The sequence below is a fragment of the Pungitius pungitius genome, chromosome 5, assembly GCF_949316345.1.
Source record: "Pungitius pungitius chromosome 5, fPunPun2.1, whole genome shotgun sequence".
Taxonomy (NCBI): domain Eukaryota; kingdom Metazoa; phylum Chordata; class Actinopteri; order Perciformes; family Gasterosteidae; genus Pungitius; species Pungitius pungitius.
The window spans coordinates 14,830,349-14,846,076 of NC_084904.1; the positions used below are offsets into that span (position 1 = coordinate 14,830,349).

General features: G+C 44.1%; 1 protein-coding gene across 3 annotated transcripts; it reads right to left on the bottom strand.

Annotated features, from left to right (window-relative positions):
- Positions 1 to 558: 558 nt before the first annotated feature.
- On the bottom strand, positions 559 to 10,319 carry acsl2 (acyl-CoA synthetase long chain family member 2). Of its 3 annotated transcripts, none has more exons than XM_037481627.2 (20): positions 10,205 to 10,319; positions 6,447 to 6,688; positions 6,241 to 6,355; positions 5,969 to 6,033; positions 5,780 to 5,881; positions 5,081 to 5,180; positions 4,429 to 4,607; positions 4,283 to 4,315; positions 4,026 to 4,077; positions 3,804 to 3,877; positions 3,400 to 3,477; positions 3,192 to 3,326; positions 2,992 to 3,126; positions 2,388 to 2,556; positions 2,218 to 2,306; positions 2,018 to 2,134; positions 1,777 to 1,920; positions 1,573 to 1,674; positions 1,404 to 1,475; positions 559 to 1,305 (listed from the first exon to the last, which is right to left on the bottom strand). In XM_037481627.2, exons 2-20 carry the CDS (start codon positions 6,684 to 6,686, stop codon positions 1,165 to 1,167), a joined length of 2,142 nt encoding a protein of 713 aa, XP_037337524.2. In that variant the 5' UTR covers positions 6,687 to 6,688; positions 10,205 to 10,319; the 3' UTR covers positions 559 to 1,164. The 3 variants fall into 3 exon arrangements, with proteins under 3 accessions (XP_037337524.2, XP_062418374.1, XP_037337526.2); XM_062562390.1 differs by lacking the exon at positions 10,205 to 10,319 and adding an exon at positions 7,969 to 8,209 and having other exon boundaries at positions 823 to 1,305; XM_037481629.2 differs by lacking the exon at positions 10,205 to 10,319 and adding an exon at positions 6,893 to 7,216 and having other exon boundaries at positions 823 to 1,305.
- Positions 10,320 to 15,728: the final 5,409 nt, after the last annotated feature.

Genomic DNA, 15,728 nt, shown 5'->3' on the forward strand with positions numbered 1-15,728 from the left:
CCACTCGGACCGAGAGAACAAGCTGCTGGGAAGTCTGATCAAAAACAAAGGCTGGTGCTCCCTCTAGTGGAAGATATGAATCATAACAATTTACTTTTTATTCACACCATCCATCCTTTATGTTGTGGTTCAGTTTGTCTGTTAGCAGTTCCATGACTTTTGAACCAAATCATTGCACTCCTTTGTTTCCATCTTCATTAGGTACGGCCTCAGTATCAACTCATTGTATCATGTGAAGGGATTTCATACCAAGAACTTTATTCTCCCACATATTTTGAAATTACTAAAACAAATGCTTAATTGCCCTTGAGTCGTTTTATTTTACTTAAGTGCATTAATGGTTTTTTTTTTAATGAAGTTTTATGTGTGAAGAGAAATCGTCACACCAAGTAATTATTTAATAGAGTGGACGTAATTTTGTTTTCATGTATTACCACTAAATCTGTAAAGTTATGAATTTTCAACCATCGTTGTGATGTATAGTCTACTGTGAAATAAATTCACTGAGAATAGCTGTGTACGCTGTTGTATTTTTGCCTAGAATTGAAACCACACAAGAGAGTTGCTAATCTTTATTATCCCTTTACTGGAACTAGTCAGTAGTGTCCGTTCAGCGAATGTCTTACGCAATATGTACAGTTCAACCTTTTAAGTCAAATTTTATTTTCATGTGATAATTACATGTTCACTTGTTTATGAAATCTTGCAGAACCGGAAGGAGAAATACCCAATAGATGTGTTCATGAAAAGATAATGTCACGGTGATACAAGGGTCTAACAACCCTTAAGTTCTATAAGCACAATTTCACAGGACCCCCCCCCCCTTAAAAAGATCAGGTCAGATTTAATGTCTAACTGAAGGTCTGCGCAGGTTTATTTTTATCTCTACAACTATACAATCCTTTAAATCTTCCAGTCAGTTTCCACTGTGAGTTAGACAACAGGAAATTTAAAACAAAGTGGTTTGGTCCCAATCCATGTGAAGTTAGTACAGATGTATGTATGCAGGTGGATCTGAATGAAAGACTATGATACAGTTGTATATTTTAAATAAGGCAGTGTTGGATGTATAGGATTAGATTTCCATTTTTCTTTTCCCGTGTTCCTGTCCCTTTTTTTTGTTTTCCCATATTTGACACCAGTGACCTTATTGTGTGGCTTCCCTCAAAAGGCCGCCTGGCTGTACATGCTTGATATTTGTATCTGAAAGGTTCTGCGGATGTCAGCGCGTCTACTTTTCAGTGTGGGGGTGAGAAGGCCGTTGGCGACGCTGAACGCCTTTGGGTGCAAATGAAGGTCTTTCACCTGAGGAAAAAGTTAACAAGACCACAAAAACAGTGAGTTTTGAAAAGCTAGTTGGTTGCAAATTGTTATCAAGCCCAATGTGAGCGGAGACTCCTCACTTGTTCAAAGGACTTCAGCCCGGCTTTCTTCCCCACAGCTTTCATGTCCTCCAATACTGCATTCTTCAAATCCTATTAAAAGATCATGTTCATAACACAATTTTTCTGGGACGATTAGAAAAAAAATGTAAAATGGTTAGGTTACAAAATTGGGGTTTTGATGACATACAGGGTTCTGGCAGAGCTCTTCATAGGATCCCACAAATCCTCGGGCTTTAGCCCAATCCACCAACACCTCAGGATCAGGTACAACTATGCCTACGAGATAAGACTGGTGACACAAAATAGAAGAGAAAATCAAAAAGATGGGAACCTGAAGCACAGAAAATTAAAAGGTTTTAAAAACTGAACCGCAAAGTCCATCAAGTTGTACCTGTAAACTGTCTCCGTGCACAAACACCTGCAGCACAGGAACACAACGCAGGTAGACGTTTTCTATCTTCTCTGGCGCAATGTACTCCCCTTGGGACAGCTTGAAGATGTGCTTCTTCCTGTCAATGATGCGAAGCGTCCCGTTCTGCCAGAGGACACGCGAAGAGACACACACACACACACACTTCAGTCTGAAAGGCGCCATCCGACGGCGTCAAGCCAATTGCTTTGTGCAATCTTACCGGAAGCCACTGGCCCACGTCCCCGCTGTGCAGCCAACCGTCGCTGTCCAGGGCTTCTGCGGTCTTTTCCGGGTCCTTCAGGTAACCTCTGAACACACTGGGCCCGCTGATACAGATCTAACGGGACAAAGCCCCGGGATGAGCGTCAGTCCGTCGCTGCATTGTGCGATACGGCGGCGGCGCAGATCTCCTCGCCTCACCTCTCCGTCTCCGTTCTTGGCGTAGTAGTTCATTTCGGGGATGTCCACCAGCTTCACCTTGGCGCAGGGCAAAGGCGCGCCGACATGACCTGACAAAGAGACACACCCACATGAGGAGAGGAGAAGGGCAACCAGCAGCTGAAGCACGAGCCAATCGGGTGGCGTCTCACCCCCGGTCCAGTCTCCGGGCATGGAGAAGGTGCAGCCTGCGGTGCACTCGGTCTGGCCGTAGCCCTCAAAGATCAGACAGCCCAGAGTGGCTCTGAGGAAGGACAGCACAGTGGGGGAGATGGGTGCTGAAGCAGTCAGGGCAAACCGCAGATTACCTCCTAAACTAGCCTGAAACACAAGCCATGGAGTATTTATGGAAAACAGGGTCAAATGTAAACATCTTGTGGGTACAAGCAAAATTCGGTTTTCAACCTACACTGGATTTTCCCATCTGCATTGACCAGACTAAGCCAAAATCTGTTTGTGTGCATGCTTCTCCAATACCCTCCCACGGGACCAATATGCTCCGGGTGAATTTGGCATTGGATGCTGGAATAGTTGTGCTCCTCTTGTAAAGTTTGGATACAAATGTGTTGAATATTTGCCTGACTGCCGGTCTACACGTACCAATATAAACAGTGACAGATATAGAGTCCTGGATTAACCAAACCCATCAAGACGGAAATACCCGTCGGGGCTCATTTCTAAAGTAGGTCTTTACTCAAGACAGACGGCAAAACCAGATCCAGGTGGATAGAGAGTGGAGCTCCGATGTAAACTGACCTGGATCCTGTTGAACACCAGTTTGTCCCACAGACTGTTGTTACGGACGACGCCACTGCTGAGCTCAGCCTGCTTTCTCCTCACGGCGAAGCGAAGCAGCGCCCGTCGTAGCGGAGAAGTCGCAGAACCCAGGATCTTGAACAGAGACCAGGGTTAAAACATCGCCAAACGAGTGCCAGGTGATGGTGAGAAGAACTTACCTTGTCGTAGATTCGATTGAGTAAACGGGGCACGACAGGGAAGAAGGTGGGCTTGAGAGTTTTAATGTCGTCCATTAGGAGAGAAATATCACCTTGGTAGAACCCTACTCTGGCCCCGTGGCAGAACATGGTCACCTGTGACCGAAACGGACTTGGCTTAGGGTCAACACACCACAAAGAAAGACAGTCTTAAAAGAGCATCAGCTACCTGAATCATCCTCTCAAACATGTGCGCAAGCGGCAGGTACGAGATGGAGACATCGTCTTGTTGGATCACAAATGAACCCTGAGAGAAAAAAGAGAAGAAAAAAAAAAAAAAAAGTTAGAAAAGCACAGGGGAGAGATTACGTCCAGGAAGCAGGCACACGGCGAAGCTCCGCAGGCAATCAAACATGCCGCACGTCTTCTTCTAAAGCAGTTAGATAGCACAATCTTTATACCGGGTAATTAGTTACAGTACCTCGCATCGTCAGGGGCCATCAAACAGCCTATTAATCATACCATTAGACCCAGCGGGGGGGAGACAGTTGGATACGGAGACAAGCGGGTGGGAAGTGATGTTAGCTGTGAGGCTGTTCTCAATTAGACAAGGAGGTGGAAGTGTAGACAGACCTCCAGGATCTTAATGACAGAGGATGTGTTGGAGGCGATGTTGCCGTGGGTGATCATGGCTCCCTTGGGCTTCCCTGGATAAATAAACAAGAGATTATTGCAGTGCCCCGCGCAGCAAAAAGGAAACTACAGCTGTGCTATAAAGAAAGATTGTTAGTGGGCACTTCTGGAATGATGCGTGTGAAGGATAATCACACGGAGAAGAATGAGAGCCGACGTTACCTGTGGTTCCACTGGTGAAGCAAACCACGGCCAGATCCTGAGGCTGGGGCGGCTACGGCAAGCAGCAAAAGAAATATGAGAAAATGAACACAGGCTTCCCCCACTTCTAATTGGAAGTGCTGGTTAAAAGTGAGTGCTAATGATATCTTATTGGACAGGAGTAATGGGGAAAAAACTGTAATCCCAGTATTTAGTGGGGCCATTTACTCAAACCAGTTGGATGCAGTTATGCAGCAGCTGCAAGATGATAAACTCACCACCGGATCTTTGAGGTTCTGCCTTCCCAGATCCTAAGATGTGGACAAAGAGGAGTACACAGCAGCATTGATAACTAAGTTAAATGAGTCTGCATCAGAGGTATTAGAGGTCCTCCCCCCCCCCCCCCCCCCCCCACTGTGCTCACCATGAGCTGGTCTAGTTTCAAAACCTCCACATCGCAGTTCTTCGCCCTTTGAACAAACGCGTCGCTGAAATCGTTGAAGAGAACCAGGCAGGAGAGCTTTGGAGTCCCGCCTCGCTCCTTGTTCTCCAACAAAGCTGCAGCCTTCTCCTCCCGGTCGCAGAGCACCAGAGAGATCTCCGCTAGCAACGGCACCAACGTCAACAGTTACTAACGAAACACTACAGTGAGTCCACTGCTCACATTGTCAAAGAGGACATCAGTATTTATCTAATCAGCTTGGGTTTTATGCTGCAGTTACACATGACATTGCATAAAAGAATGTTACATTGAAAACATCATACTATAATGTTTTAACTATTTGTGTAGTCTCACACAAAAGGCCCAGTTATGAGATTAATTGTTTTATCATTCCAAACCACATTTTTCTGCAGAACTGTAGAAAAGTACATTTAGCCAAGTAAATTCCTACATAATGTCTACCAAAAAAATCACTTACATGTCATAATATACACACAGTTTGCATGACTCCAAATCAATATTTTGTGAGATGGATCACTCAGCACCATTGTATGGCTTGATATTATTTGATGGGGAACAGGGTTTACATGTGTTTAATTAGAACTCCATTAACAATGCTCTGTAAGCTGCTCACCCAGGTCCAGTATGTGCACCATGGCCTCGGGCCCCAGGGTGTCGTACAGAGGCACCACTGCCATGGAGTACGTGTAGCAGGCCAGCTCAGAGATGATCCACTGTGACCAGCAGAGGGAGACAAAGCACTTCAACCACTGCTGCGAGTTATATAAACTGAACATTAGGGAGTCGTGTGTGGTTATGCCGATCAGAATGGGTTTCGCACTTACTCAGCAAACCGAAAAACCACATTTAAAGCTTAAAAAAAAACGCCTTTTACAAGCAGAGTGGTGTGAGGTTGAAGGCTCTGATGGAGCAGAAAATTATCTTTCCCTTCTCGTCTACATTGAATAGGGAGAAGAAAAAAAAAAGGCCTTGCTTGATGGATATGATACAAAATGAGATTGGGCGTAAATCTGCTCCGATATTAGCTGCCCTGGAGACCCAAACTCACCACCATCGCTCTGCTCTCAATATTAATTTAGGCAAAAACTATTTCAGTACGGATAAAATTATATTTTCCACAGAGGAAAAATATTCCTGCAATGAATTAAGGGAAGGAACAATCCTCTGGAGATGAGAATATGTATCCAGATGAAATACAAATTGAGACTGTTGAAGTTCATGGCGAAAGTCATACTTAAGCTCCATTGAGAAGTAAAAAACAAAAAAACAAATAAACATCACACTCCAGAAACCGGGAGGTGCTTGGTCTTACCTCTGGTCTGTTTTGTGCAAATATCCCAATTAATTGCTGCGGGTTCGGCCGGCAGCCTTTGGCCATCAGCCCGGAGCCCAGCACCTGCGCCTGCTCCAACACCTGAAGAATCGCAGACGTCAGGACACAATAAAAAGGGAGCTGCGACCACTGGAGTAGTAAAATATTATACTCAAACACGTGTCCAACCTCGTTGTAGGAGATCCACTGGTAGGGCTGCCCCGGCTTTCTGAAGCCCAGACACGGGCCGTCTCCTGGGAGGACACAAGGCCGTCGAGTCACGTCGGTTCAACCATGATACCATCACAAAATCAAGCATAGGATTAAAATAAGAAGAAATACATTGTGAAATAATAATTCAAAAAATGTTGCACTATTGTCTAGTTCATTTGATATCATTCCATTTTCAATGTGTATGTAGGTTTTTACTCTGCGGTTTCTTGACCTGTAGATAAAAATACCTGCAATCCTCAGTCCTCTCCGGAACATGTCGAAGACGGTCCTGGTGTCTTCGTAGTAATACTCCATCAGCGAGTCATCCTTGAGGAGAGCCGATCTCCTGCAGCTGGGGTCTCCCTACAAGGAACGCTCAGGTGAAAACAGCTGGCATTTCACCATTTTTACACACACACACACACACGTGATGAGGCGAGAGCGAGCCACTCACATCCACGGCCACAGACTGCGCCTGCAGATCACAGGGCGGACGCGTGGGTCGAGGTCGGGTCACCAGCCAGTACGCGGTGAGGGAGGCCAGGGCTCCCAGGCCCAGCAGAGAGGAGGAGGACAGAGACAAGGAGGACAGGGAGAAGGAGGACAGGGGCAGAGACGGCAACAGACTCCAGAGGTTTTCGGATTCAGGACCTTTGACTCCGGCGCTGGAGCGAAACCACTCCTGGAAATGCATGACTGGAGAGGAGGAGGAAAGGAGGGGAAGACAGACAACATACGGAGTGAAACAGAAGGGATTCAGAGCCCCTTTGCAGAGGGAACATTTAGCAGAATAAATCAGGTCAATAAAATTCACTAAGTTACTTTTAACTAATTAACTAACCTGTCGTCAGTGCCTACATTACCCACAATGCAACTCAGTAATTCTAGTCATTTCCCTACCTGTCCATTGGGTCTCTTACTCGAGTGCCACCCCCTTGGGTCCATCGATCACATTTTGTCGAGCTCTCTTTGAAGCCACGCAACATTTTCAGCCCACATTTTGCACAGCAGCACTCAAGACAAAGCCTTTCTATGTGCGAGATGGTTGCATTTTGCCTCTGAACCTCCTCTAACGATCCACCACAGTGAGCCCCGTTCCTTTCATCACCAGCCCGCTTAAAACATAGAATGCCCCCAAAACCCTTAATGCGTAGGGAGGAGAGGGGACGCAGCAGGCCGTGATGACGATGGTTAGAAACGGGCACAAAGGTTACTCCCGGTCATGTTGTGCCTCGCTTTCATTAATCAGGGAGCAGCAAGAGAGAATTTGGGTGCGTGCGGTAATGAGGGGCTGGTTGGGGGGGGGGGAGAAAGAATTTTTTTTGTTCATATCAAAAGTGAATAAAAGAAGTGTCCCAACACAAACTGTGAAAAGCCTCACAGCCCCCCCCCCCCCCCCCTCCACCCTACTCCAGGAAAATAAATCTCTGCTTTCCCACATCCACGCCCCTCCCCTCCCCTCCCCTTTCCTAACACCCCTCAACCTCTCACCCACTTTCTCCCCCAGCCCCAATAAGGGAGGGCATAAAGAGAGATATACCCCTCCCTCATCTCCATTCCCAGCAACGGTAGAGTGATGCCATCTTCATCCTTAGAAAGGGTCCAGAATTTACTTTCAGCATCAATTCATCTGAATTAAAACAGCTTGCATGCCGCGTCACTGGTGAGCTGCTAGAGTCCCGTCCACAGATGAATGACAAACAAAAGGGCATTATGAAACTGACACACACAACAACAAAAATGACGATCCAGCTTCCTGTAACCTCGAGAGCCTCCTGTAACCCCTTTCTCTCCCTCCATCATTCCCTCCTCCCTCCCTCCCTCCCTCTCACTCCCATTCATAAAGGCTATTGTCAGGGTCCAGACAGGGACCATTGTGCTCCCAGCTTTCACTCTCTGGAAGACACGAGACTAAAAGGAACGGCACAGACACACAAACACACACGTGAAAATATACTGATGGAATACAAATGCACCTTAGCAGCCGGTGCTCGTTGGGGGAGTAAAACGTGGACGTTTTGACGCCGTTGCTACCGTTCCTGCAATGATTACATAGAGGAACAAACATAACGCCACGTGGACCTGCGTTAAACAAAAACAATGGGGGATCAAAACTATTTTAATGCAAATTATGTTTGACACAAGAAAAAAAATAATTGGTTGTAAAAACAGAAGCAAATTGACATGATGCAGTTTCAGAGGAGGACGACAGGCAGATAAGCCCGAGGGAGAGGGGGGGGTGTGTCTGCATGTCTGTGCACATTTAGTCCAACTAACAGGCAGAGGCAGCGCCGGAGGATATTCTGAGCCGCAGCACATGCTGCCTGGTAGAATATAGAAGGTGCAAAAACAGAAACCCCAAAGTGGTTTTAGAAGAATCGGGGGTTGTGACCAGCGACGACTTCAATCATCACTTTAAGGAATCACAACGGTTTGGACGCTGCAGTGAGCCTCACACCAAGTCAACCTTGGAAAGGTGCCGAAATATTAAACATGAGATTGCGAGGTTTGAGAAATTGTTGAAGCGTTTACAATCTGATTTAAACAATATTGACAGGTTATGAAAGCATGTGTAGTATGTGTAGTTGTAGAGACATTTTTCAGGATTTTGGAACATCATAAGCTTTTGGTTCTTCGAGAAGTAGATGACAGTTGGTCAGAAATGGCTGTGGGTAACATCACCGTAGGGTGAAACCGTCCTGCACAGAATTAAAAGGGGAGCTGGTTCAGGGACTTAAAAACAGGGAGGAGTCATCTTCATTCATTTATCTTTGGCAGCAAAGAATATGTGTCACGGCTGCTTTTATCATGCACAAACAGAAAAGGACTGACCATATCAATGCGTTTTAGTTATTTTAGTGTTGAATTAAACTTAACATATGGAGTCACAGCCAAAATTCAATCTCCTCAAAGCAAAATCCCTGTATAGAAAAAGTCCATAAATCAGGAGAAGAGGGAGCCAAGGCTCTGCTCAGTGGCCTGCGGAGCTTCTGTGTAGCTCAGAGTAATGCTTCCCTCCGACAGGAGGTGACGTGAGAAGGGGGGAGGTTTTAATAGGGGAGAGAGACCACGTCTCTTTCTAACCAGCAGCAGCAGTGAAGTGCACACTTTCCATGTGCTACGAGCGGTGAATGGTTCTGATCAAGAAGGAAGGAGGCCCGGCAATGGGGGGGGGGGGTGACCATTAACAGAAGAAAGGGTTTGGGTGCTTTTCCCATATGACGCTCATGTGTCTCTCATGGTGTCAAATTCACTTGAATCCAAACAGGATTCAAGTGAACAATGCTAGACTTGTACCCCCCCCCCCCCCCCCCCACTACTGCCTGAAGTTTAAAGTAACAAAGCGCCACCGGTTTCAAACACCACTGTGCAGTGGTAACCTTCCATATTTAGCTCTCCTGGCAGCACAGACCATGGCTTACTTTAGAGTGTGATTTTGTTGCTGCCACACTGTAGATCCGGCCTATACACTGTAGCTGCTAAACACATGAGGGAGGGTGGCAGCCGGCTGGCATCCGGCCATGGGGGCAACTTGTAACGTGTTGCATTCTCGAGAACAAGTAGACATGCAGGTTACACAAACAAAGAGTATTTGCTTATGGGAGTAGAAGCTCTACGGTTGGACCGCCTTGTGATGCATATTGTTTGTGATTTGTGATATTGGGCTAAATTAAATCGGCTTGTAAAACAAAGAATGTCAGAAAACCACATGTGAGGGAAACTATTTACCACCAGCCACATTCGGGCTCAGCTTGGATCGGAACGGTGCTTTAAGGGTCAGTTACACATCAGTGCACCCCAGGTCTGGTGAAGAATCAGACGCACACTAAAAATAGCGAACAAACTGTACGTGTTTGCACCACGAGATAAGTTAAAGCTCCAGTTGGAGTAAAGGCGCAATGCAACACAACTGAAGAGCCACACAGAGGAGGCGTCATTGATCATCAAAAGTGTTTCCAATGCAATGATTGGTTTAAAAACCGTATCTACTAGAAGAAGAAGAAAGTCACGTTTCTTTACAACTTCATGCAACGGTTTAGCAGGTTAATCAATGCGCAGTGCTCCGATGACTCGGTGGTCTGGACCCGCTGCAGGCAAACTTTTTTTTTTTTGCAACTTGTAGCTCACAATCTGAGACTTTGTTGCTTAGGGAAGTTTCTACATCTGACCTGAGATTAAAGGCTAAACAACGAAAGGCCAAATGAAACTTACCTCGCTAGAACCGAGGCCTCCAACTGCTCTATAGATTTAGCTACAAAGTTACTTCAGCGGCAGCTCCATCGCTTCAGCGCGTCACACTAGAAACACTGTGCTTGTATTTCCGGTCAGGAACTTCAAACCCAAAGCCTGTGATAATTGAATTAATATGCGCGACCTCAGAATGTAAAGCGGACAGGTAACTTGGAAAGAGACAAATTGTGTCGTTTCTTTTTTTACGGCAGCACTAATAGAATATTGTCTTGACACAAATTAAAAGAAGGATACAATGACGAAGGTTAACATATGGTAATGTGAGTGATAAAAGATCATTTGACATGAAATGCTAAACGATCCAACAAGTAATATATTGTATTATATGTATTGTTTTCCTTCTTTCATCCTTTTTTTATTAGATTTTTCAGCCATACAATAAATCACTTCTAAGTTACGAGTCAGCATATTTTGTTTCACTCTATATTTCAGCCTAATCTAATGTCATTTTTCAACATTCTTAACAATTTAACATTTTTTATAGTCGAATTAAGATACTTTATTTTGAAGTTCAAATCACACAGCTTCTGGTATTCGTCTGTTTTAGCTTTCTGTAGCTTTGACACGTCTGCGCCGGCTCTGACGTCACTTCTTAATTGCATGCAGGCATCTTGGGCAGATCAAATAATAACAGACTTGCACGGAATGAAAAGGGAAACACGGTCAGGTTGCAGAAAGCAAAAGCAGTTTGTTACCGCCTTTTTGTTTATTAGGCCTCCATTCATCATCAGTGGCATCACTGAACTTAACTGAATTTAAAAATCGGTACTAGTTGGGAATTTGAGATAAACACAACAGGCAGCATCTTTAATTCATCAAACACTATCTGCAGATACTAATAGTCAAAATGAATGTGTCTGAAAATACAATGAATTCTTGATGGCAATAAATAATTAATGGACTGAACCTGAAAAAGATGGTATTGACTTTTTCCAGTTCACATGTTGATTCATCAGAAATCCTCCCAGTTTGTGCTTGGCTCCACTGAGCCCTTAGTGTAATGACCACATGTACGGCTGACCACAGATCCCTTAACCTGAAACACCATATAAAAAGGATCAAACCGATCTACTCACTCAAACATCAGTTATCATCACAAGACAGAAACAGTAAGTCAAACTGAGCGTGTCTTGGGAATAACTGGAGGATTTAATGATCATTTACAGTGTTCATCCCAGTTTAATCCTTCAAACCATCCGTATACGAAACGGAGTATCACAGCCTATAAAACCATGTTTCCAGGCACTGGCCCCTTTTATTTTCTCCAATCTAATAAATCTCTCGTCTTACTTCTTCTTTCTTCTGAATGTCCTTGGCCCCATTTCTCTGACAACTCAGTCCCCTCCGAGGGATCGGTCCTTGGCAATAGAGAGCAAACAACATACGGACACAAATGGGCGAATTACTTCTCAGATTCTGCCCTTTAAAAGGAGATGTTACACCACAGGTCGCGTCAACACACCTGCGATGTTGCTTGGATTGTTTGTTTGGAAAATTAAAAAAAGCCCAATGGTGGAATGGGAGACATTTTCAGTATTTGTCAGAAAGAGCACAATGAAATAACTGTCAATTGCTTTTACATTATAACTTGTGGTGTCTAGTAGGGAACGTTTACAACACCTGTCCTGCACAGTTTCTCGAACAGACTGGGGGAACTTTTAATGCGTTTTTTGGGAAAGTCGATCTGATTGATCCCATTAATGGTTGCAGTGAAGAAAAAAAATTGGGTCTGTGTCGATGAATGGGAGCCTGGAGAGAAAAACAAGGAAGTGTCCCTTTCACTTTGATATACAGCTGGAGAAATGAGCTTAACAAATAATAAATAATATCTCAACCTTCTTTAGACATCTGCAACCAATCTAGAAAGTAGAGGCTATGAGTTAAAGTACTTGAAGTAGAGACCAGAATATTATGATTTCAGAATTTAAGTTTGCAGCCAACATTTTCCAGCTTGACGTCTCTATAGATGACACCTTGACGGTGAAGAAAGGTCAAGGCCTCAACAACACAAGCTGTGTACAATCTGGTGCTGCTTTTTGTCCAGACATCCCCCGAGGGTAGTACTGCTTTAAGCAGGCAGCAAATAAAACAAAACATGTAATGTAGGAAGACGTAAGACATCAAATCTTGTTCAGTCTTCACATGGCTTTGTGATGGAAGCTTGACTAAAAACCCAACAACAGGACAATGAATTTATTTATCAGGAATCAGGAATCAGGAATCAGGAAACGTTTATTGCCATAGTATGTTGTACATACATGGAAATTGTCTTGGCGGAAGGTGCATGAAGACAGTACAATAAAGACAACATAGTGCAAATGAGATAAAAATAGAATAAAATAAAAGTATAATAAAATATAAAATATAAAATATAAGCTATGGGTTAGTACGCTAAAAACTAAAGCTATGGGTTAGTAAGTTAGAGGAGATAAGATAAAATTAGGAATAAAAATAAGGATAAAGTGCACCAGCTAAACAAAGTGACGGGTGACAAGTGAAAGTGACACAGTGATGATGAGCATGGGAGTCAGAGTCAGTCAGGGGGGGCCCGGGCTCTGTTGATGAGCCCGACTGCCGAAGGGAAGAAACTGTTCGTGTGGCGGGACGTCTTAGTCCTGATGGACCTCAGCCTCCTGCCGGATGGAAGGGGCACAAACAGTTCATGTCCAGGGTGGGAGGGGTCGGCTGCAATCTTTCTGGCCCGCTTCAGAGTCCTGGCAGCGAACAAGTCCTGAAGAGACGGAAGATTGCAGCCAATCACCCTCTCCGCAGAGTGGATGACACGCTGCGGCCTGCCCTTGTCCTTGGCTGTGGCTGCAGCGTACCACACGGTGATGGAGGAGCAGAGGATGGACTCGATGATATCGATATAAGATAAGTAAGTTATCAATATAACTTACTTATCTTTAGACTATATAAATCCCCACCATGGCATTCTTCTGTCAAAATGTACAGTCACTCTTTGTCTCTAAAGATTTTATGCAGCCTGCAATCAATGCAAACATATAAGTATGTAAATGATCATAATGTAAATCAAAACAATCCTAAATTGATAACTATTGAATAACAGACACCTGGCTGTGAATGGACAATGAGCCTCCATGAGGGGGGGGGGTCTTCTCTCATGTGCAGCATGTGCTGTTGTTTTCTGTGGCTGAGGATCAGCTTTATCTCAAGGACCCTCAATGCATGAAGACACTTGATGTTGCTCTTTAGTTGCGCCCGACGGAGGGGGGAAGTCAATAGATTACATTATAGAAACATGGAATCTGGGAGAGGAAGCTGCAGGTCGGCTGTGTGTCATTATGTGTGTGAGCTGCTATGAGATCAACCCTCACCAGGTCTACGTGACCAAACTCCCCAACGGCTCGAGGGCAAATAACCGGGAAATATCTTATGGTGGGAGGTGAAAAGAGATCATAATCCTTGTCAGACCTGTATTCTATAGGTGCAAATTGCATGTAATTATTATAGAAAGTATAGCATTGTAGCCTCTGCTCCTCACTCGATTTTGGATTCGGGGCGATACCGCACGTCACCACTGCTGTCAAATACCAATCCATCAATGATGTCCCTGACGGCACCTGAAACACAGAAGCACATGAACATTCTCTGGCTAAGCACATCAATTCGTGGCCAACTTGTAGTACAGTGTAGCAACTGATATAGATAATACAGGTTTGGGCTATATTTTTCTTCTTCTTGACTTTCTTAGGAGATATCCGTTAGTATATTTTTCAGGTTTTATCCAACCAATAATTGTTGGTTCAGAAACTTCAGAGAGGCATTGAAGTGCTTTGAGAAACTCTTGCCCATAGCTACTGTGGAGTAAATCTTCACAATGTATTGCTGATCATATATACACTCCCTTAATTGATATAATGGGTTACTATTTATTATTTGGAATAGATTGATTGGTAAAAATATATATATAAACATTTGTTAAAGATTTTTTTTTGTTGTTACCACAAAATTGTGACTTACTCCCGGTCTATGACCAAGCATGTAACTTCCCCAGCAGCCATGACATCCGCTAACGTTACAAATGCAAAAATAAAATGATATCATGATGACATAGTATAAGTCCATTTTCACCATTATGTGCTTTTGTACCATTTCCATAATTTCCTCTAAAAGTACATCATTTTCTCCTTACCCCCTCAGAGCTTTCTCTCCAAACCGCTGTCTCTCAGAGAGCTTACAAAGACCATTCTGCTCTCCATGGCCTGGCTTCTTCTCTGTCACTTTCACCTGGCACACACAAAAGAGAGAGGTAATGAAAAGTGCTGGAGAGCAGCGCAGTAACCGCCAAGGTCAATTACCACCATTATAATAAAATTCCTAAAGCTGCGTTGACATTTCGTCCTCCACAGTCTCAATCTTTTTCTCTCTGAAAGCTTGATTTCATGCTACTTTACCTGGCCTTTTCTTAGGATGTAAAACATGTCTCCTGTGGCCCCTTGTCAAATGATGTAGTCACCTTCAGTGTAGCGTGACTTTGGAATTTAATTAAAGACAGTGTGTAAGAAGTGTGAGAAATATTTAAATGAGCAAAAAAAAAACAGCAAGAAAAAGAACCAACAGTATATTACAGAAATAGTTGAGGCCCAGTAACAATCAACAACTAATTATGATTCTACCCCAGCACCTGTCTGTAAAATATCAAATATTTAAAAAAGAATATCAATAAATACAATGTTTAAAATCAGCTGAATTCTGTTTGAAAATGAAGTGATGGCTACACAAGAACCTAATCTGTACCTCCTTCATGAGATCGGACACTTTCATGATCACATCCTCAGGCAGAGACGGGAGGAAGGGAATGCTGCAGACACAATGACAGGGTTAAAATGGGTTTCATTTTTTCCCCTCAGAAACATTTCATAGGACAGATGATATTTTGGTCAGTGTTAAAGGCCCAAATGCAGCATTGGAGGGACTGATAAACAACATGACCGTGGTGACATCGTGCTGATGATACTAGAATACAAAGCAGCCTTCCCGGCTTGCTCTATGACAAATGAGGTGCATTGGTTCAATGTTCACCTGGTAAGCAGCGCCATTGAATGAGAAAGGCGGTTGAGACCACTCTGCATAAGAATGGTCTGGTAGCTCTTGCGGTCAATAACCCCCGGCCTGCTGTCCGATTGAGCTGCAGTTCAACAGACACAGGAACGGTCGTTGTTACGTTGGAGCTCAGGTGGAAACACAATCATGAAGCTGTATTGAAACAGTCCCCTGTGTACTTTGTGTACAGGCCATGATGGCTCTAATTTCTCCCATACCAAGGTTCTATAACACGTTTTTTAAATGTTGACTGGATTGACCTCTGAGACCTGAGAGAACAGGTGTAATATTTAAGGTCAAGTTTTAAACAGGTCGGATGAAGCATCGTTTTGAAAAGGTTCGGAAACGTAAATGGAGTTTGACTGATGCTGAAAACATATTTTCAGTGAGGACAGCTGAGAGAACAAAGCTCTTACTC

What these genes read in the sequence shown, in the direction of transcription:
- acsl2 (XM_037481627.2), bottom strand. Translation starts at nt 6,686, where the DNA reads ATGCATTTCCAGGAGTGGTTTCGCTCCAGCGCCGGAGTCAAAGGTCCT. An exon ending in TGGTGTTCAACAGGATCCAG is followed by an intron (nt 2,557 to 2,991) that starts GTCAGTTTACAT and finishes CTTGTGTTTCAG; the next exon opens with GCTAGTTTAGGAGGTAATCT. An exon ending in AAGAGCTCTGCCAGAACCCT is followed by an intron (nt 1,476 to 1,572) that starts GTATGTCATCAA and finishes ATCTTTTAATAG; the next exon opens with GATTTGAAGAATGCAGTATT.